This window comes from Oryza sativa, chromosome 11, assembly GCF_034140825.1.
Source record: "Oryza sativa Japonica Group chromosome 11, ASM3414082v1".
In the NCBI taxonomy this organism is placed as follows: Eukaryota; Viridiplantae; Streptophyta; class Magnoliopsida; order Poales; family Poaceae; genus Oryza; species Oryza sativa.
In genome coordinates, this window is record NC_089045.1 from 9,713,841 (window position 1) to 9,738,149 (window position 24,309).

The following is a 24,309-nucleotide window of genomic DNA, read 5'->3' on the forward strand; positions in this document are numbered from 1 at the left end:
TAGGGCGCCGCCGTCGAACAAGGGAGCGGGGCGCCTGTAAGATCCGTCCTGCCTCCCTGACGTCCTCCTATCGCCGACCGCCCAAGGCATGGCCGAGCGCTGTCACATTCCGCGTGAGGAGGACGGGAGGAGGAAGACGATGTGATCAATCCTGTAGTTTTTGGCGATTTTATATTTTAGACCCCATATTTGGGGTAAATCATGGACAGATCCTAGCGACTACTACACATCCCATATTCCCATTGGCTGTGATGTTTGACCGTACTCAATTGGGGTAGGTAAATTCTGAGGGTTCCCAAACACCCCCTGAAGGAGATGCAAGTTGCATGCCTGTTGATCAAAATTAGTATATCCTATTCATCAATATACTTAACAGTACAAACATGAATACATATATTACTCCCCCCGTCCCAAAATATAAAATTTCTTTTTGACCTCGTCATAGTCTTCGATATGCTACTTTAACAAAAATATCTAGAAAAATAAAATATTTTAAATAAAAAGAGTTGCATATTATGAATATTTGATTAATGATAAATTTAGTAACATCAATTTTACATGATTTATCTTTTTTATTTTATTACTATTAATAATTAAAGTTAAAATTGATTGACTTAGCACTATACTTAAAAAGCTTATATTTTAATACGGAGGGAGTACCTTTTAAGCATAATAAATTACCAAATTAGATTTATACGTATAGAAAAATGAACACATATTTGATGAATGTGCCACAATGTCATTCTCTCTCTCTCTCTCTCGGAAAATTGTCACGATGTAACTTTGGAATGTACATATTTGATGATACGGCTCGGCTACACAAGTCCTGATCATTTTCTCGTTATGACACTGTGTGTTGTTCAGTTTCAATGATTTTTTCCTTCTGCCATTTAATGTGAGCAATTTTCGTGATCAGGTGAAGCAAGTGACGTCATAGCTAGCTAGTCACCTAACGTAACGATTCATAATACCCAAACACTACATACCTAAAAGGTGTCATGATTTGAAACGAGAAATCCTCCCGTTGCAACGCATTAACAATTTTCTAGTAAAGGTAGATATGAAGAAAAATAACAACACAACCTGGTAGACCTGGTTATCAATTCAATTTCTGGGTGTAACAAAAACGATGACGGGAGATGGATCATCCCCTTACTTTATAACGATTACAAATGCACAAACCATGCGTACATTCAACATGTACCCCATACATATACTACCTCCTTTTTTTTAAGTATATGTCGCCGTTAATTTTGATAAATATTTGACCATTCGTCTTGTTCAAATTTTTTTGTAAATATAGAAAAATTGAAGTCATGCTTGATAATATTTAACGATAAATCAAACCACAATAAAATAAGTAATAGTTATATAGATTATTTGAATAAGATGAATGGTCAAAAAGTTAACGGCGTTATATATTAAAAAGAAGGAGTAATTAATTATTATTTCAAATAACCTTGTACCATTATTTGCTACTCCCTATATCCCGAAATATAGTTATTTCTAGCTATCAATCAAGACAGAATGCCCTGTTGCTTATTCTTTGTAAGAAACAACTGTATCTTGGAACAGAGGTAGTATTTTAAAGTCGCCTAATTAAATGCATTCACGATGAATTTGTTTCCTTGTTTCCTTGACCAAACCGAGATCTCCGTTGCAAACCTATCCATTATTATGCTTGGCAAGTACATCGGCACCACAACACAATCTTCACCATCAGCATTCTTGCACTTCATAAAATAGCTTAATAGCTTGGACATGATGTCTCCTGCCATTGGTATGCCACCCCCAACTCGCTTCCCCCACCCAAAGTCTATCTTGTCCTCTCCAATGGTTGTTATATCAGACACAACATATGTTCGATCTACAACAAGCGATGGCCACTTACGGGAAGCTATCATGTCCACGGTTGATTTGATGTACTCATCAGTCACATTAAACTTAGCCTTGCGCACGAGCTGAACTGCATACTCAAGAGGATTTCCGCACAAGTCAGCAACCAATGTTTCTGCAACAGGAAGGACGAGACCACAACCATAGTAACCTTGAGGGACTGGTGGGTTGCGTTTCCACTTGCCACGAGAATTTAAAGTGAACATGAAACGCACAAGTTGTCCAGGAGAATAATCCAATGCAGCTGTGCGGCATTTCCATATTGCTCCAGATATTAGTTCGAATATGGTACTGGACTGTCTAAGGTGTGCAGAGAGATGGCTTCTCATGGCAGATATCTCTGTTGGGCCAAAAAGAAAGTATTGGCCTACCATAGCACCAGGTGGTGTGGATTGCATTATATCATTGCCGAGATTACCATCACGTAGTGCCTCATATGCTAAATGCACGTGTGAGATACGGGGTGGGAAAAACATAGTAAAGAGCTCCCTATTCCACAAAGGAAATATGGTCGGTAATGCCTCCCCCCGTGCGATGTCAGCTATAGCTCTGATGAAATTTAACATGCCAAAGCCATCGCTTATGTTATGGCACATATGAAACCCAACCACAAATCCTCCACATTTTAGTCGTGTCACCTACATGTGGTACATAAGTAAACAAATGTGTTAAGTGTGATAATTTTTTTATGCTGACAGAAGAGGGATAGACACGAATGAACAAGAAATGATTTTTTTTTCTATACATTGCATCATAGGCAGGTTGATGATTATGCTTGGCCAAAAGCACGCATAAAAGGCAGGTGCAACTGTGTTTTTAATTTGTAGGTGAGGTGCAACCGTGTTTGGTAAAACAAAATACAAATTTACCATAATATATAATTACGCTCTTATTTTATAGACTGCATGATAATACTGAAACAGTTTTTGCTCCCCAAACTTCCATATAACTATATATTTGAGATTACTTGCCCTCAACAGTTGATGAAAAAAAATATCGATATGATTCAGATCTATCTGGCTGGAAAAGTCTACTAAGGCTGAGTTTGTATAGGAGGGTTCCCAACCCTTCTCCCTCGTTTTCTGCACACACACTTTTCAAACTGCTAAACGGTGCATTTTTTTAAAAAGTTTCTATACGAAAGTTATTTAAAAAAATTATATTGATCTGTTTTTCAAAAAAATAGCTAATACTTAATTAATCACGTGCTAATGGATTGCTCCGTTTTCCGTGTGGGAGGATAAGGTTCCCAATCATGATCTACGAACACAGCCTAAGTATAGTACGCCATATATGGACTGGTCTTATCGGTGCCCGTTTGTCTAAAATCGATACATATGAGATTTCTTCTGCATAAACAAGCCTTTCGACAAGATAAAATTAAGAACCGGCACTTATAACAACTCATTGGTGCCAATTCATAATAAAAACATGTAACAGTTGTCCCATCAGATCAGCACCTGTAGACATCATATATGTGCCAGTTAATTAAAAAAAAAGGTACCAATGAGCTTAGCATTATAGGTGCCGGTTTTCATTTTGAACCGTCATATATGAGCATTGTATATATATGTGCCGGTTTATAATTAAAAGCCAGTATATATGATTTTGTCACTCATATACGTGTGGTTTTTATCTTTTATTTTTATATGAAGTTGGATGAAGATGAAATTTATATCAAATTTATAGAGCTTGACGAGATCAACAAATTTATAGTTTGATGACCTTTTCATTTGACGTTGTTTGGACGTATGAAAACATGTTATAAGTTCTCAGATCTATTTGGATAAATGAATTTTTAAAATTTGTGAATGGTCCCGAATGAAGAAAAAATTTATATGAAATCTATTGATCTCGAGGAGATCTAGAAAAGCTTGTGTAACTAACAACATTTTTATTTGAGCTTATCTGTATTGTTAAACGTACATGTTTCGAATGATAGGTAATCTTGAAAGAATAGTGTTTGGTTACAAGATAATTAACAAGTGTTTGTTAGGCGAAATGACAAAGAGAGTGAGGTCCTGTGGGTTCAAATCTTGCATGGCACATTCCCGTGAATATGGTGTGAAAATTATGTGAGTTGTGAGAACCGAAATGTCATCGTGGAAAAAAATAAAAAATGACCAATAGGTGATGGTTCTAAATTAGAACTGGGACCAGTGACTACTCTTATTAATTCGGCTATATTGGTGAACTGTCACCTATAAGGATTTGGAACAAGCATTAGTAAAAGTTTGTTCTACTAGTGTGCACTGATTGTAATTTTTAGTTCAATTTATATTCTATCTCAATGTTATATGGTACGAATGAAATTTTATTTCATAGAAAGTCCAAGCCACATGGATGTTCCTTTTCTTCCGTATCGAGCAAAAATGTCATAATAGCGAAAAAAAGATCTTTAATTATTAGAAGAATCTGTTTTTTTTATCTACTTTATATACGGTTCCTAGAATTTAGAGGGAGGAATACATTATAGTTCCAGTGGTGCCTAGAAGTGATAGTTCTCGGTGCCTTTGTACTTCTAAGGACGTCGTATCGTGTGTTGTAACCAAAAAAAGTATGATACCGCTTCATGAACGGTTTAATATTGTACTCCCTCTGTACTTGTAAAGGAAGTCGTTTAGGACAATGTTTAAGTTAAACCTTGAAAATAAATCATGAATAACTCTCAAGTTGTTAAGTTTGAAAATGTAAAAAATTATATGAATAGATTTGTTTTGAAAAGTACTTTCATAAAAGTATACATATATTACTTTTCAGTAAATATTTTTATAGAAACAAGAAGTCAAAATTATGTTTTGGAGACCGTGTCGCTGTCCGAAATAACTTCCTTTACAAGTACGAAGGGAGTATTATGGACGACACTGGTGAATATCTACAACAAAGTATGATGTCTCGGGTTCTGCAGTCCAGGGGTGCACATGATACTTATTGTCAAAATATAAAAAAGTTGATGGCTTTAATGGTTGTGATCGGTTGTGATAACAAAATAGATAGAAAAATTAAATGGAGTAAACTGTGATTGGATAAGTAGAATCAGATAGAATGGTTAATATTTTAGCAATATATATAGAAAGAGCACACTAAAACGCTAGAAAGAATCTTGAAGACATGTGTATATGTATGGCTTGTGATGAACAGAAAAGTATACAGCATAGTACCTGCAGAAAGAATAATGGCTTGCCTACCACCATTTTAGTGTCACCCGGGTCACATAGGAATTCGTCCACGCAAGGGTAGGGTGGCAACAATGGCTTACCAAGCTCTTCCAGCCCCACATCTGCATCTGCCTCCACAAACACCACTCCTTCCGCAGTGCAGTCTACCACCAGCCTACCCTCTGGAAGCTCTGTGAGGCGACCAGCAATAGGATAGTAGTACACCAAGGCGTCTGCAAGGGCAGACTTGATAGCTTTTGCCGGATCAGATGGCCTAGAGCCATCGAAAGTACTACTAGGTTGGAAGAATTCAACAAAAGTAGCGTAGAACCGTAGAGAAGGTTGGTTGTCAATATCAGAGAGATACTTGCGCTCATTTGGCGTGGCCCAGGCTGGAGCCACTAGCTCAGGTTTGCTCCGTCGTGCAGTGAACTTCGCCATACAGCTTAATTATACGATGGATGCTCGTACTTAAGCTAGGGAGTGCTGTTTGTGGTGGTACCAAGTCCATTTGAGTCCGATAGGACCTATATATAGATCAAGGTCGCAGTGTATGCCTAGTAGCTGTCCATGAGAAAAATAAGACATGTTGCTTTAGTCAATTTCCGATATACCATCTATTGTGTGTAACACGAATCAATAGAAAATGGATCCGTGAGAAATAATGAACTAAACTTGCATGCTTAAATCTTCAAGAAAACCAAAAGACCACAGAGCAAAACCTCCCCCCTCAAATAAGTGGTCGAGCAAGAACAAGAGGTGCCGCTCTGTTCTTTGCTCAATCAGCTCGAGGGGAGGGGAAATGTTATATACTGCGATATTAGGTGCTGGTTCTTAACACATACCTCTAACAAAAATAAAGGTGCCAGTTTTCAAGTGTGGGTCCTTTACGACTACTAGCCAGATGAAAGACTTAAAGGTGCTGGTTCTTGTTAAGAACCGACATCTTTTTCTGACCGCTTGTGTTGGTTCTATTGTGCGCCCCGCGGGCAACAATCCGGTTGACGTTTGTAAAATGTGCCAAATTTTAGTATAGAACTGGCACCTTTCTCTGACAGGGAAAATCAGTGCCGGTTTATTTTTAAAACTGGCATCTATTTCGCCTGAAAGGTTTCGGTTTTTTTTTTTTGGCCCTCGTGAGCGGGAAAAGCACTAGAGGTTCCGGTTTTACCTTTTCCGGCACCTATAGTGCTGACATGCATGTCTCTTTATGTAGTAGTGAAAAGTGAGTAGCAATGTTCCTAGAGAAATTTCTAACGTACTGTAAAGATGATCTTCCACCAAGAGAGTTATGGCTTCTGTACAAGAGACTTACTTTTTTTTTACCATGAAGAGTTGTACTTATATTATTCCAATTCCCATCTTTAGTTAATCAAATAGAAACATGTAGAGTGAACAATAACAATGGCGGTTTGGAGATCCATATGAAACCTAAAAAACAATATTTTGCTGTGGAAGCACTTTGTGACCCTAGCATCAGTCCAAGATATGCGCAGGACTTCGTTCATATATAATGTATTTCATGTATTTTTTTCTACAGTATCTATCTATCTATCTATCTATCCATTATCTATCTATCTATTATTATATACTAAAAGTCCATTAAACTTCCTACAAACGCTCTTAAGCCGCAACGTGGCACTCCTATAAACGCTCTTAGGCTGCCAAATGACATTATCAAATCTCACCATCAATTTTAACTTAAATTGGTGGACCCGTCATTTTATACCATTGGATTAGATCTATTATTAAAAAAATAACGTCCTCTTTACATGATTTAAGCACTACTACTGTTGTCATGTACGTACAAGTTTATACGATGCAAACCATGTTCTTCTCCATACGTACTTACGTACACAAAAAACAAAACAATAGCTTACGTACTGTTTGCCGGAAAGAAAAGAAAAACCATGAAAAAAAATCTATGATCTTTAAAATATGGTTTTCTAAATATATTACATCACAAATATAAATATCTATAGTTAAACTAAGATCTATAATAATAATATAAAATATCCAATCAATGTTCCTTGTACCATCTTCTAAATTATTTTTAAATTATACATCCAATTTGTGATTTTATTGTATTCCTTTAATTAAATTATAAAAGTTATATTGTGGTCCTAAATACATCATGACACATGGGGCTGATATATAATAGTTAGTTGTTTGATAATTATTTTAAAAGTACACATCATATTTTAGGGTGTGAAATATCATTTCATAAATATACAACACAATTTTGGATCTACATATGTAAAAAAATAAAAACAAGATAATTTAGTTGTTTTTTCAAGTATATCTAATTAAATTATAATTTGTTCGAGATCAAGATTCTCAAAGTTTTTCTTTGACAATTTCAGAATTATTCGATTGGTATTGGAGAAGTGAGCAACATACATTGTACATAGATATGAAAAGAAATATCAAAAATATTTTCAGCCAATGATCTTCGCTATAATTCAACCCCTTAATCCATCATGAGATTTTTGGTCATATTTTTTCTTTGCCAAATAGTTTTGACACAAATGAACAATGAAGTAACATCCACAATAAACTACTCATGATATATTTTCTTATACTTAAAGGAATTTCAATATGTCAGACTTAATTGATGGATATATGTCATAAACTCCACTAACGTGACTATAAGTGTATTCCAATGGATTAGTTAATGTAAATGAGTTTGGAAAAATAAATACATTCTTCAAATTAGTAGAAGTGCCTAGTGTGATTATGAATAATAGGCGTTGAAACAAACTAGGCGCTAAACTATAGATATTTGTCAAAATATTAAAAAAATAATATGGTGCTTTGGATATTATCGTGGTGGTACATCTCTTTAGCTATATTTTTTAAAATAATGTTGAATGATTAACCTCACTCATTTTCAAAAGTGACTATTCTATCTATATCATAAAAATATTTGAGTATAATGTTCAACACCATAAACAAACTATGTCTAAAATAAATTATTTTGATCTCTTCCATCTTCTCTTTGTCATTCCCTAAAGGGCACCAAACATGGATAACAGAGTTTGCTATGGTACCGTAAGTATAGCATGGATCATATGGCTAAGTTAAGGTGATCCTGGTTAGGGATGAAAATTTCATATTATTTTCGGAATCGGAAACCCCGGATACGAAAACGGAATTGAATATTATCGAAACCAAAAACGGAGCGAAAACGAACCGGCGCGAATATGGTAACGGAAATTTATTGGAATACAAAAACCCCTCAAACTGATAAATCCAATTCTCAAGTCTCAATGGTCAACAATTCATCATGAAACTAAATCATATAAGTCCAATTGTTAAGTCTCAACGGTACGTTACAAAACACAATCTATGAAATAAATTATCTTAAACATAGATAATTTATTTCAGTGATGTTGTTGATAAATCCAAATGAAGCAAACAAATATTCTTATGTAACTTCAGATTTGCATAACAAATATTTTCTAAAAAATAACAACCAAACACCATGGTATTCACTATTTAGTGCATAAAAAAAATCCAGGGTATTTCAGTCACAAAATTTCCGGAAATTCCAAGAAAATTTCCGGAAAGTTTCCGACCGATTCCGAGTTCTGACGAAAATTGCCTTATCATTTTAGATTCCGTTTCCAAGAAAATATTTCCGAATTTGTTTCCGTTTCCGAAAAATTCCGACCAACAGATTCCGTTTCTGAAAATAGGATCGGAATCCGGAAAGTTTCCGTACCATTTTCACTCCTAATCCCAATGGAGGCCACCATCGCTAATAGTTATATCAACATATGAATTAACAGGTAGGGTATGTTCTATTCTATTTGGACCATACGAGGATTATATATAGTAGTAGATAACACAAAACTAGGACCCATCATATCTATCTAAAAAACAATAATATCCCCCATCCTCTTTCCTTACGTATATCTCTGACCCTCCCCGTCTAACTTTCCCATCTCTCCTCTCCAATTCAATTATATCCTCTTCTATTTTTTAACTAACATAATATAAAAACAATCATAGCTATTGTTTTATTCATAATTAAATAAATAATCAAGATCACATCAGCTATATTTTACTATGAGTAAATTGCACCCACGGTATAACAACTTGGCAGGTGGGTGCGATATAGTGCAAGAACTTGAGAATTGAACGTCCGAGTGCAACAACTTGACAAGTAGATGTGTTCTAGTACAAGAACTTGACAATTTAGTATTTTAGTGAATCAATTCGGCTAAGCATATGGTAGGTGAGATTTTTCACGATGTCAATATGCCAATACACAGTAATCCTATGGATATTACCTTATAATGTTGAATTTAATCTTTAAGAATTATGTTGCACATACAATTTACATTCAGTTACCTTTAAGAATTTTTTGTTTTCTTCACCTTCTCAAATATCAACTAAAATATAATAATTTCTACATCCAGTTTAATTGACTTTCAGTTATTAGTTATTAGGATAATAATAAAAATATGTTTATACAAATCCACGCTAGTATATTGTCAAAATATGTACTTAAAAATTGAATTTATATAAAAAAATTCTCCAAATAATTAAGTTGTCACACAACTTCTTAATTTATTATATCAAAATCGTACCTACCTTGCAAGTTGTTGCATTTATACGATTATTTATAAAGTTCTTATACTAAATTGCACCTTCTTGCCAAGTTGTTGCACTAGAATGCTCATCATATCTTACTATTAAGTTATCCCCCACTAACTCCTTATGCTTAACATGTAAAGATGCCACATCATCATCCACTAACAATCATCACATTTAAACATCATACAAACATGCTATATCTTTATAGTTTTTATAATTTAAGAGCTTTTCAAATACAAACATGTTAAATTATCATCCAACATAATTCTCATAATGTTTCAATATATATATATATATATATCTTTATTATGTTTTATGATATCATATATACTTATATATAGTTCATCCTCACTTAGTTAGTGCTTAAATGATTAATCTATGGTTCAAATTATCTTTCTCCTTTTTTCCTCTAATTAAGTCATATTACATCAATTATTTTTAGCCTTTAGATGATTAATCTACGGTCTAAACTATCTCCCTGCTTTTCTTCTTCCATGAAGTCATACCACCTTACTTTTTACTTTTGAATCACCATTCTACATATTATTTAAATTGAAATTACCATAAACCACATTAATTTACTTAAACTAATATTATCTAGCTATCTTACACGTTATTTTTTTATTATTATCATACTAAATTCCCGCAGCAATGCGCTAGGTTTCACCTAGTTTTTCAAGTTATTACACTAAATTGGACCCACCTGCTAAGTTGTTGCACTGTGGGTGCAATTTACTCTTTTACTATCTAAAAGTTAAAAATGCATCGTTCAAAGGTAGACCCTATCATTTGCATGGCAACTAAATAACAACCAAAAATTAATTGAAAATATGTATTATGTTATAACAAAAATCAATTAAATGCCCTCTAGAGTGCTCATAAGTCACCGCGTATCATGTCCTACGAGTCTAAAAAAATCCAACTAAATTGACGTATCCATTATTTTTACTATTAGATCTATTTCTTAAAAATAATCTTAAATCGCCATGCGCCACGTCCTATAAAACACAGAAAAATCTTAGAAATTCTTTGAAAAACGAAACAGCCCATCATCGGCTATTACTTAAATCATTTATAAAAATTACAAAATTAAAATCTCCTTCACCTTCTCGCCCTCACATGCGTACAACACTGCCCATCCCCTTCCAATTTTTTGGCTCTTAAACTAAAATAAAAATAATCAATAATGCTGGATAATTTTTTTTACAAAAACAGTACGAACGTAAGCGTTGTCAACGCGCGCACGCTCACCCCTATGAACGCACAAACACATAACCTACCCCTTTGAGTATCTCTAAAAGATTGTGCCTACATCTATGAGTATCTCCGAAATATTGGGCCTATATATTTTGAGATTGATGAAATCACCACGGGCGCTTCGCTGTCAATGGGTACGCCACCTACCACTGAAAGAATAATTAGTCATAAATATGAACACTATGTTAAGTCTAGGACTTAAACCCGGGTGGCATGTTCCACTATAAGGAAACTAACCAGTTGAGCTACGCTTACTTTGCAATAATATTAGATATTAAAACAACCATAATCTTTAAGCTACATTTCTGGAATACTCCTATGCCTTTTAAACCAGTGGAACTATTATTTTTAATCTTATATAAAAAAGCAAGCGTGTATTCATGGTACATCATATTTCAAAAATAATACTAATGTTGTGCAATTATATTTCGTCGTTATAGTATTCATGTTAGGTTGTGTCGAACCTCTGACCCACTCTACATGAAATGTTCATAGATGGATCACCTCTCAAACTACATCAATTATATTAGGCTATATAAACCCATACATTTAGTGGAACTTCATGTCCCACCCAATTCTCCTATAATAAACCATGATAACATATATGCAATTAAAAAGAGAAAAACACCTTATTTTACTTTTGTTGACATGTTTTCTAAAGAAAATAAGTCTACCTTCTTTTGAAATGATGGAGAATATTATAAATAGTTACTTATAGATATTACTTAAATATGATATAATATAAAGCTAGTAGGTTGGAAAATCATAAAAGCAATTAATACCGATAAAAACAATTTATGAAGAAATCGTAGCATATGTTCTTCGGTTAATATTTCGCTCTGATAAGTATCTCAAACTTAGCATACGATGCATACCCGCGTGAATGCGCAGGATATCTTCCTAGTTACAGAAAAATGGTGTAATTGATAGGTCATTAGCTGTCCGAGTTTTTAATTCTTATTTGTAAAATCCAATTTTTGCAACATTAAGTTAACAAATAACAGTCTCACTTGCATCGATTGTCAGTATGTTCTATAAATATAGATCGGTGAGATAAGTATAGATGAATTTATTTGGTCAAGTTAGTGGATGGAAAACAGCAATATACTATATATTAATACTAGCACGACCTGTATATCTATACCCTTCGTCTCAAACTGAAGCTATTTGTACCACTATAGATCTGTCTTAAAATAAAACTATATACTCTCTCTACCTGCTCCTCATCTTAATCAATCCCAACCATTCTGCATTTAATTTCTTCAAAGAGTTCCTTTTCTTAATTAATCACACACGTTCACTCCCAAATAATTTCACATACGTGCTTAATTCCACTAACAAACTCCAAAAATATTTATGGAGTGAGTAGTTGTTTTAAGGTGGCGTTGTAGATCTAGTAGCTTTCCCTATAAAAGAAAGACGTTATATTTCTGTCCAATGATATTCAGTCTACGGTGAGCTGTCAGCATTAAGCAATGTCAATTGCCAACTTGTCCGATGAAGCAATGTCACCGTGACATAAGATTAAGAGAGATGTCAGGGAAATTGTTGTTTAAAATTCTGATGAATTAATAAATCAAACATGTGTTTTAACTTCCTGATAATAATAAATGGTGCATAGAGCGGTGGACAACGTGTTCTTAAATCTTAAACAAACCATAAAAAGTCAGTAGCCACGTGCCTGGAGAAAGCATATAACCATGAAGAGTACGCTATAACCATGAAGCAACTTGTCTAGAGAGCATATATATATATATATATATATATATATATATATATATATATATATATATATATATATATATATATATATATATATATATATATATATATATATATATATATATATATATATATATATATATATATATATATATATATATATATATATATATATATATATATATATATATATATATATATATATATATATATATATATATATATATATATATATATATATATATATATATATATATATATATATATATATATATATATATAACCATGAAGCATATAATATAAGCTATACGACTTGTCCATAATTTTGTAACGCATTGTAAAATGGATCTTCTAGATGTATGACTTCTGTACAAGAGATTTATTTTATTACCATGAAGAGTTTTACTTATATTATTTCGATTCCCATCTCTAAGTTAATTAAATAGCAATATGTAAGGACAATAACGGGAGCGGTTTGAAGGTCCACCATGAAACCCTAAGGGGTTGTTCGGATTGAGGGATTCTCAAAGGATTTTCATAGAAATACTGTTGATAGGGAACTTTTCGTTTCCTACCATTCAGATGATTCAAAATGGTTACAGGATACGTGAAGGAATATTTTCCATAGCAGTTAGCACTGTTCTCGTAGGAAAACCAACAGGAAAATTTATCTAACCCAGACCTCATTGTAAAAATTCCTTTGCACAAAGAACTAGATCAAGCTTCAAACGAATTCTTTCTTTTCTCACTGACAACGTGACCCGGTAGTACACTAGGCCCAGGTGTCAGCTGGTTCTGTAAGTTATTTAATTAATTACGTTGCATTCCATCAAAACTATTACTATGTTTGTTTTGCGTATGCAATCCTACCAAATTCCTAAGTTATCCCTATTCCTCTATTTTACCATTTTTGCATTTCGAAGAAGCCCTAAAAGCAATATTTTGCTGTGGAATCACTTCGTGACATCTGCATCAGATGAAAGATAAGTTCGCGAACGACATACGTGCTGCATGCACCCGACGTATATCAGGTCATATATAATGTATTTCATGTAATTCTTTCTACAGTATTATAGAAAAATGGTGTAATCGATAGGAGATTAACTGTCTAATTTTTTTATTCTTATTTGCAAAAACCAATTTGCACAACATAAAGTTAACAAATAAGACACAGTCTGCATATAGTGTCTATATGTTTTGTAAATACAGATCGGCGAGATCAGTATATATGTATTTTGTTTGCTCAAGCTAGCTGGTCAACGAAAATCAACTGTATACTACTATTTATAATATATTTTTACTCGCATGACCGGTGTATATCTATAATATATTTCATGTAATATATTTTTTTCTATTTTACAAATTTTTATGTTGTTTTTATTTTTATAGAATGCAATTGGAAAAAACAAACATGCATTTAAAAAGGAAAATATGCAATGATACAAGTTACCTTAGTGGGGGGAGAGACATTCCCCAAGATTGGCTTTCGCTTAGGATCCTTAATAAGGATTGAATCCCTAGAAGCGGAAGTACGCTTGAAAGTCATCGTGTTATTGCTGCATCAGATTGTTGATGTTGTTGAACTGAGCATCAGCATTTTGTTGCCATTCTTGCGTCTGTGCTATGTGTTCCTTGAGGTTGTATTGGATCTCTCCCGTCTGCATATCAAGGATATCCATTCTCCTGGTGATTTCACCTAAATCCCAACGAGAGGAACTTGAGCACCATTCACCTGGAGATGGAGGCATACCGCTCGATCTGGTGGATTGATTGTTCAAGCCTCCCCATTGTATTTCGTGAGGCGACCGCCATCGGCTTTCACTGGCACATTCCCAACCTGAGCCTCCAATGCTATGGCGTGGAGCCTAGGTCCATCCGGGTGCATCCCTAGTTGGCTCCCAACCGGCCTCATACATCTGTACGGGTGTTGAGGATATTGAACCTTCGCGTTCGTGTCTTGCCATGTTGTGCGTCTCCCTGTATGTTCCACCGGCATGAGATTCTTCTATGGTCTGCACGGGAATGGTTAGCTCATGGTAGTTGTACAAATGATATCCTGCGTTAGGCAACGGAATTTCATTTGGACAACCGGGGAAAAAGAATATCACAGATCCATCTACTCCATGTTTAAGAATATGCCCTTGCACTAGATAACTCTTATCAACATAGGGACGAGGGGTATAAATATAAGCAATTTGATCATTACTAATGACCCCTAGTCCCCTTGCTATGCGAGTAACCAGAGAAGTGTACTCAACAGGAGCAATAAATCTTATACTTCTCTAACTATTGCCTTATCATACATTTCACAGGAGCAACTTTAATCTTTCTAACCATGGCAAACATGATAATCAATTCATCCTCTCTTATAGGTTTAAGATCTCCTCTAGGAAACAAAGTCATAGCAATCCATTTGTGCATAAGCCTAAATGTAGGATTATAGATGTTATTCGTCCTTGGTTTCTTTCAAATTGGAGCACCAGAAATGTCTTCCCAAAATCTGTTTTTCTCGAATGCTGTTAGTATTTCTTACGACCATAGATAAATCCGCAAGCGCGCACGTAATACCGCTGTAGCACTTCACCTTCGGGTGACCCCAAAAGGATATCGAACTCAGGGAACGTGTGTAATCTACCTAAGGCTAAGACTATCCAAGGACAACAATGGATGATAGGTAGGCTAGGCTAGAGAGGACATCCTATGTGTTTTAATTATCTATGCTAAACAAGGTAATTCCTTATATGTTGTTTCGGGCACCAACCCCTGCTGGTCTGCCAGCGTGGTTCTGGCTATAGCTCTATGATGTATCCGAACGTGGAGGATTACTAGGATGGGATTCAGGGCTGTCACCACCTGCCGTCTACCTCTGACAAATCCGTGGGATACACAACAAATAAGGGTAATCTCTAACCGAGACACCACGTCTATAAGTTATTAATTACTACTCTAATACTTGTATAGGAACTTCCTTCTTTATTCAGACTCCTAGTACTATAGCACTTAGTACGAATACGAAACAATGAACCCGCAAAGATGGAAATATAACTTACTCAGACTAAGTAATTAAATAACAAAAGAAATGAGCACGAATGCTTACTTTATAGAAGAAGTTCTCCGAACCCGGAGCAGAGTATATCGATAGCTCCAGTACTCCTCTAGAATTCCTCTTAGAAAGCTACACTCGTCGAGGTAGATGTCGGATGAGCACCAAACTTCCGGGCACTCCTCCAGAGCTTCCCCTCACTCTCTACTTTATTCTAATGTATAAAAGATACAATAGAGCCTCTTGTAATTCAGCTTAAAGTTGTATGTGCTTGAAGTGAGATGAGGACCTCCGTATATAGGCTCCAAATGACAGTTAGGTATATGGGAAATGACCAAAACACCCTACATCCACCATAGAGGAGGAATCCAATTCGTCCACGTGGAAGCAGATGGTGAACGGCCGCGGAACGGGTTCGGCTGAACTGGTTGGTTCGGCCGAACCCAAAAAGTGTCCTCCCGACCTCTCCTTTGGCCGGTAGGTTGCTTAATGGGCCCCCAATAACCTGCACTATGTTTTGGCTCAATTCTAAATGGTTTTTATTGACTTATGGGGCCTCCAATCCGTGTAAACGTGTCCTGAATGTGCAGAGGTGCATTTTGTCGCATGACAGATGTGTTTTCTCCTCAAATTACCTGCATACACATATTTCACCAACACTAGTGGAAATGATCAGTAATAATACCTACCACTAAATTGGATACCATGTTTTATTTCATTATATGCAAGTATTGACTGTCAAATATTATAATTTAAGGACCGTCAACAAACCCGGAAATTCCTTTCCGAAGATCGATTTTATAGGAATCGTGAAAAGAAAGAAGTTTACTTATATTTCTTTTAAGCGTGTATTCATTAATTATGGAAAAAGCGAAAGGAAATTCCATCTTCTATTTCTTTTAAAATGCACAGGAATTACAAAGTAAGCAAACAAGAACCATACTCATCTACCATAACAAATCTCTGCCATCCAACAGCTTTCCAAATGGCACGAAAGTCAGTGTCCATACCTATCTTTTTTAATAGCTCCGGATCATATGCCCGCGTGTGAGCAAACACCCGGTCTTTCATAATGTAGTAGGCTTGTCTTTCCCGATCACCGACAAGGTCGAGGTCAGCGTCGTTCAAGAGACGTTGCAGAACATCAGCATCCTCCATTGGGACGTCGGCGGATGAACGAGTGCCAGACTCATCATGCCGACTTGATGGAGAGCCGGGTCCCTTCTTGAACAAATGGAGGATGCTGATGTTCCGCACAAATGAGCAAGAACAGACAAACATGCACATCAATTTTGCTTTAGAACTTATCTTGGGTTCACATGTATGTATATGTTCACTATCTATCTGGTTTCACCTTGATACCTTATTATCAACAAGGTAATCAATGAGCAGAATATTTTTCACAAAATCAGCTCAACGCTTCGACCGTTGCCACAAGACAATATGTCATCTGTGATGCGCAGAACAAAGAAAAAGTTTGAGAAGCTTAGTGCAAATTGGTGAATCCTAAACTTAATTCTAAATTTCTGATCTCTTACTACCAGGCTACCGCAGCCTGTTGGATGAAAACCGCATTTAGTCTTTGTCACAGCCTGAATTTTCGTTTCAGGATTTATAAATTATTTAATAAATTATTAATAGAATTTATATTAAATGTTCATTAATTTACAAGTGAAGTTAAATATGGGAAATAAAATTTCCTAAATATAAAGTATGGATGGATTTAATTTGTATTAAGTCCTCCATGATTAATTATGCTCTCTGAAATTTTCTCGGATTTTTCAGAGCTTAATTATTAATTTTAATAATAGAAAGAATATTTCAGTAATTATTCACATGTTAAATTAATAATTAAATGAGCTGGTTTCAATTGGAAGTATTTTTAACAATTGAAACATCATCTCATTGGTTAATTTATTTGGAAAAGTAATAAAAGTTTCCTTCCTAGTCTTGGGCCGAATTCAGCCCATTCTCTCCCTCCCTCTCAGCCCAGCCAAAGTCTAGTTTTCGTCCCTCTCGCTACAGTATCATCTTCCACCTCCAGCCGACTGTCTCCCGTGCCGTGTCCTGTTGCCGCCGCCTCCTCCTTCCAAATCCGACCTCTCCATTGCTCCTCTTTCCAAATTAGTTGCGGGAATGGAATCCTCTCAATCTCCTCTACAATTTCCCCAAGAAATCCCCAAAAGTTTCTACGGAAATCCTTTCCAATTTCGCGGTTCAATTTTTCCTTTTTCCGGCGAGAACCCTAGATTTTCCCGAGTTTTTCCCGTCGATGTGGGCTTGATCCCGAGCTCCCGTGCCTATATAAAGGACCCCCTCGTCGTACTCTACCTATCCCCTCAAGTCCCGTCCTCCACCGTCGCCGCAAACGCTCTCCCCGCGCTCGCCTTCTCTCTCCACCTCCGGCCGCCGCTCCAGCCGCAGTGCGCCGTCGCCTCGGCCGTAGCCAGTCAGCGCCGCCACCTCCCTCGGCTCCACAAAGTCGAGCTCTATCCCGGCCGCTGGTTTTTTTGCGCCGAATCCCACCGGAGATTGGCCGTCGTCATGAACCGGAGCGCCGCCGTCGCCGCCGTGCCTCCAGCCGCGCCGTTCGTCGTCGTCCATCGTCTCCTTCGGTCGCTGCCGCCACCGTTGGATTCGCAAGGAGGAGGAGAAGCCCGGCAGCCGGTTCCCTTGCGCCGAAATCTCGCCAGAAGCCTTCCTCGCCGTGAACCAGTGGGTTGCCGCCGTCTTTTGATCTACAGCCGCCGTTCGCCGTCGTCCCGGCTGTCCCTGGTCTGAGCTGCTCCCTCCTTCGGCATCGCAGCACCAAGACGAAGGCCGTCCACCCCTCCGTTGTCGCCGCACATCGCCGGAAAGTCGTCGCCGCCGTGGACAGTACCTCGCCGTCGTCCGATCTCGTTGCTGGCCATCTCCTTCGCCGTTCATCGCTGCGTAAGTGTTGGTAAGCATCGCCGCTGCCTCCTCTTTCTCACAGTGCCCTCCGTTTGCATTATTGTGCCGTGGTTCGCCGGCAACCGCCGCTCCTATGCCGTTCCCAGTGTAGTTTATCCCTAGGGTCTTAATCCTATCTAATCTAATCTTGTTTGGCCCTAGCGTCGTCATCGTCTCCGTGTGTTGCCGCCGGTTCACCGTCGTCATCTATCTCTCCGATCGCTTTGGTTCAGTGGGACGTCTATCCATGTCTCCTTGGTTTAGATTTCAACCCATCGGCCGCGCTTGCCAAGTCGCTTCGTCGCAGCCGTAGCCGTGCCTTTTGCGTTGTTGTTCGCCGCGCTGCAGCCCTAGCCCGTGCACCGTCGCTACCGGTTGTGCCGTTATTGCTTGCCGTCGCCGCTGCGCTAGTCGCCTAGCCGCCGTTGTGCCGCTCCCTGCCACAGTCGTGTTGCTGCTGCTGTGCGTTACCGCTTGCCGCTAGCTGCTGTTTGGCTGCTGCTCGTGTGTGCCAAGTTGTTGCCGTCCCGCTACTGCAACCACCGAGCCACTGGCCGCTGTGCTGTGCCGTGTCGTTGTTGTGGTTTGTTCGCTGTCGTTGCCCGGTAGCCGAGTTGCAAAGCCTAAGGTGCATCCCTTAATTCCTACCGGCCTATCGTTTGCCGTACCGGGGCTTTTCCGTAAATCGTGTCTAGCTCACCGGTTTAGTCGCAGCCGTTGTTAAGTCGTTCGCTCGTTCGTTCGAACGAGGAGTTCCCCGTGTTTCGTTCATTCATCCATGTGGAGTCGTCCTTTAGCTTAGAGCCGTTCAGAGCCGCCGGTTCTGTTCGCCGGTTTCGGTTGATCATCTGGGTGATCCCGTGTTACGTAGAATTGACTCGTTGAGTCGGTATCTTGTGAGGCTTGCTTGCTAGATCAATCTAATCCATTGAATCTTGGTCAACTCTATGTCAAGATTAATCTCAGCCGTCCAAAATCAATATAAATCTGTTCTCTCTTTTCAATGGCATATTATTTCTTTTTAATATATGTCATCTACCAAATATAATCTAATCTATTTCCGGAGGTTGCTTTAATCTTTTATCTCAGTTATAAATCATTTGTAAATGGTTTAATTAATTTGGAATAGTCTTTTCTTTAATAGGTTTAATTGGAATTAAATCTTGTAAAATTCGTAACTAATTCATATGAAATCAGAATGAGGCCGTTCAAATCTCATAATTCATCTAAAATTATGATCTACATGTTTATTTAATTTATATGTATTATTTATTTGGTTTTTATTAGTCTTTTTCCTCGTTTTGCGTGTTAGCTTGTCGTTTCCGTCGTTTCGAAGGTTCATGAGTGCGTTGGAAGTATCCAAGAAGAGTAATTGAAGACAGATTATTGCAAGGCAAGTCACACAGATCCCAAACACAATTCCTTTGAACATGTTGATCCTATATTTAAATTCTCTATTTATTTTAACTGTGCATTAATTTTCGAATGTCACCGGGTGGTGTGAACTTATTCCTTCGTTATGGCCAATTTGCATTGATTACCCTATTTCTTGATTACCTCGGGTTACAATTTGACTAGTTGGACTTATATATTGGTTCAGCTAGATATTAGATATAATTGCTTAGCCATGCTTACAAACATTAGCACATGATTGGGATAACTAATGTTTCACTATCACTTAATGATGGATATTTAATTGTAGCTCACGATGGCTAATCGTGATTGGTTAATTAATTAATGTGCCAACTAAAACTTGATAATGGTGGGTTGTAAGCACATGGTTTTGATGGTCGTGCTCATGACAATTAAGGACCGGTTCACGAGTTTCGGTTGTGAAACATTAACCGTGCCAACCACAAGCCATCGTGGGCAACAGCTTTACTTTTTGTATAGTATGGTTCATTGCGGGGCACCAGACTAAGAAGTGACGGAGATAAGCCCACGGGGGTCACTGGGGAGTCCATGCCTTGTTTATAAGGGGGTGATTATGATCCAGGAACGGTGCGCTGTGGTGGATTGTGTTATGCGAGGGGTCTATCACAGCTCCTTTCCGAGGTACCGTGGTGGTATTGAGGCGCATGGTGACATGTCGTGGGGCTGTGTCATGTGGGTACAGTGGTACACCTCTGGCCAGAGTAAAACTATTCAAATAGCCGTGCCCGCGGTTATGGGCGGGTCGAACAATGTCTTTCGTGATTAGTCCCACACTACTCATTAATAATAATGTGATAATTGTTGGTAATTAATTTAGCTCCTGGTTTGGAATGGTACATTCCTGGTTTGGAGATAGATCTGTGTAGCCAGGTATAGTTGTTCAGGATGGTTGGGCCTGAGCAGCATGGGTGTGTTGTTCAGTGTTGATTAATATTGATGATTAATTACTCTACTATTTTACAATTCTCAAATGTTTGCTAAATGCTGCTTTTGCAAATGAGCCCTATATTATGCCATTCTTTGGTATCCATGTGCACTTGCATATTTGCTATGTGGCTTGCTGAGTATGTCATATGTTCACCTTGAAATAATCAATCAAACCTCAGTTGAAGACAAGTTGTGAAGGAGAAGACGTTTGGCTTATACCCCATTTGAGTTGCCTATGGGAGTGGAGCCAGAGCTTCGCTGGACCGTTATTCCGCTGCTGTTTTCTTTTCATTTGTAAGTATGTAATGTTGTATTATTGATGAATCTGTATATTAAATTGTCAGTTTGTGTACCTCGGCTGATTCCTGGACGAGGATTTAATGCACAAATTAGTTCGGAAATTACTAGTGAATTTTTGGGCGTGACAGTCTTATACTCTTATATTGGCTGTCATTCACCATATCATCCAATCTAATTAAGTCGTGGTAGATGGTTCTGAATAGCTTGCGAACCCTGTATAGAACAGTATTCATGCTTAACATCCCTTCTATAATTTGGCAATTTGTAGCATGATGCTGAAACATTACCTATGTTTGATCCATCCATGCCTTAATTCAATTCCATCCATTAAATTGTAGTGGCGAAGCGGCCGGGGCGGTGTCTGTCGCCGGGGCTCGAGCTTGTCGCAGTGGAGGAGATGGCAAGGACGGCAGGAGCGGCCGCCGCGGCGCTCGTGGCGAGAGCGACAGAGGATGGCGGGAGTGGCCGCCGTGGCGCTCGTGGTAGGAGCGGCAGAGGACAGCGAGGACGTGGCGAAGCGTCACGGGGTGGGAGCGGAGGACGACGGCGAGGACGTGGCGAAGCGGCACAGAGCGGCGTCGGTCGCCAGGGCTCGAGCTCATTGTGGCGGAGGAGATGGCAAGGACGGCGGGAGCGGCCACCACGGCGCTCGTGGCGGGAGTGGTGGAGGACGGCGAGGTCGGTCTCCTCCTCGAGGGGACGCAGCGTGCGCAGCGGGGGTCCTCCCGGTCGGCGACGATGACGTGCAGACGACGGGAGCACGACGGCGTTATGGAGTGAAGATAGAGAGAGAAGAGAAGAGATGGGATAGCTGACATGTGGGCCCAAGGGTATTTTTGATATTTCACGCGATTTCTCTCTCCTCTTCAACCGGAAATTATTATTTTAATCGGCGCGGTGTCCATTGGAAAATTACCACGTTTATGGAGTATTTCACCCAAAAGTGAGTTCGGGTGGTGTCCCACGCCTAAAACTACGAAGTCGAAGTGTCCTGTAGCAAAATTTGCCTTGTAAAAATTACCACTATAACATGTACATCAATTTTGCTTTAGAACTTATCTTGGGTTCACATGTATGTATATGTTCACTGTCCATCCGCTTTCACCTTGATACCTTATTATCAACCAGGAAATCATTGAACAACATATTTTTCACAAAATCAGCTCAACGCTTCGACCATCGCAGAACAAAGAAAAAGTTTGAGAAGCTTAGTGCAAAATTGCAAATTGTTGAATCCTAAACTTAATTCTAAATTTCTGATCTCTTACTACCGAGCTTCCGCTGCCTGTTGGATGAACACCGTATTTAGTCTTAAATTGGATGTCATTCACCATATCATTCAATCTAAGTCGTGGTAGATGGTTCGGCCTAGCTTGCAAACCCTGTAGAACAGTATTCATGCTTAACATTCCTTCTGCAATTTTGGCAATTTGTAGCATGATGCTGAAACATTACTCATGTTTCATCCATGCATGCCTTAATTCAAGAGAACTTTTACTTTACAATATACTCCTAGTATATACTAGCAGTATATAGAAGGGTATGTTAGGAATTTGATAGCAAATAAAATAACACTTTAGTAATTTTTGGTTCATATTGAATCTAATTGAGAGTACCCGGTCCTGGATCTTATCGTGCACTAGGGGAGGAGCATCCTAAGCGCCATGATGATGAAGCACGTGACGATAGCACGATTTGATGATAGAATAACAAAGAAAAGACAAAATTACCCTTTCAAACTTTATGCTGCAATCTAATTAACTAAAAAATAAAATCACACTACTACAGACACTATTTTTCCGGGCGGTTGGATCTATTTTCCCGTGCGATGGACCGGCCTGACTGCAGCGCTGCGTCTGGGAAAATCGATATTTTCGCGTGCGGGCGGGTCGACCTCACGGAATAATAGATTATCCCGTGCGGTCATCGATTATCCCGTGCGGTCCAATAAGGATGACCGCACGGGATAATCTATTATCCCGTGTAGTCAAATTATACCGACTGCACGAGATAATAGGTTATCCCTCACGGCTGGCATGTGCTAGGGCGACCGCCCGAGATAATTCGTGCCGTTTCCTTAGCACATGCTAGCCGTCTGGGATAAGCTATTATCCCGTGCGGTTGGTATAATTTGACTGCACGGGATAATAGATGTAAAATTAGCCGAAATTTAACCGAGCTCAATTATAAACATCAACATGAGAGAATCCATTTTATGGCATTGACTTTGTCACACGTCCACGATTTACCACTGACTTTATCACGTTCTATAGTATGCCATCAACTTTTGCTTAATTTCTACAATTTACCATCACCGTCTGGTTAGTCTCCATGAGTATTGTACAAATTTTTCAAAATGACCAAAATACCCCTGGGACAAAAACTTTCAAAATTTGGATAAAAATTCTGAAATATAAGATTTTTAAGTTTTTGGCCAAATTTTGATTGTTTACAATCTTATGTTTATAATATGATATTTTGAAGTTGTTATCCAAATTTTGGAAGTTTTTGTCCTAGGGGTATTTCGGTCATTTGGACAAAATTGTACAGTACTAACGGAGGCTAACCGGACGGCGATGGTAAATCGTAGAAGTTAAGCAAAAGTCGATGGTATATTGTAGATCGTGATAAAGTCGATGATAAATCGTAGACATGTGACAAAGTCAGTGGCATATAATGGATTCTCTCAACATGTTCAAATTACATAGAATGTATAGTGTTTGTAATATTACAAGTTTCCTAGCGACAAATAAACCTTCTAGTCCATAGCATGTTTCCTCTCCCACTCCCTTAGGTTCTTGAATTTGGGGTCCATAGCAAGTTCGCTATGAAGATCGTGGAACTCTCCTAGATGGTTACAGATGTCGCGACGAATGAACCGGCAAAAGTCCGTGCATAAGTTGATAAGCGTTTTCTGATCGAACCGGCTTGCGTTATAAGGGATGCTCGGGAGCTATGGAATGTAAAAGACAAATGATTTATGTTACAATCAACTTAAATGAAATATTTGCAATATCTAAGGGCATGAGGACTTAC

General features: G+C 38.1%; 1 protein-coding gene and 1 long non-coding RNA gene across 2 annotated transcripts; one reads left to right on the top strand and one right to left on the bottom strand.

Moving 5' to 3' along the window:
- Window positions 1–1,595: 1,595 nt before the first annotated feature.
- LOC107275766 (acyl transferase 1) lies at window positions 1,596–5,495 on the bottom strand. The gene is made up of 2 exons (XM_066305829.1): window positions 5,156–5,495; window positions 1,596–2,335 (listed from the first exon to the last, which is right to left on the bottom strand). The coding sequence occupies exons 1-2, from the start codon at window positions 5,493–5,495 to the stop codon at window positions 1,596–1,598; spliced, it is 1,080 nt and encodes a 359-aa protein (XP_066161926.1).
- Window positions 5,496–17,650: 12,155 nt separating this feature from the next.
- Window positions 17,651–22,321, top strand: LOC136354039 (uncharacterized). The gene is made up of 3 exons (XR_010737740.1): window positions 17,651–18,622; window positions 19,925–21,267; window positions 21,612–22,321. It is a non-coding gene; the product is annotated as an uncharacterized lncRNA (long non-coding RNA).
- Window positions 22,322–24,309: the final 1,988 nt, after the last annotated feature.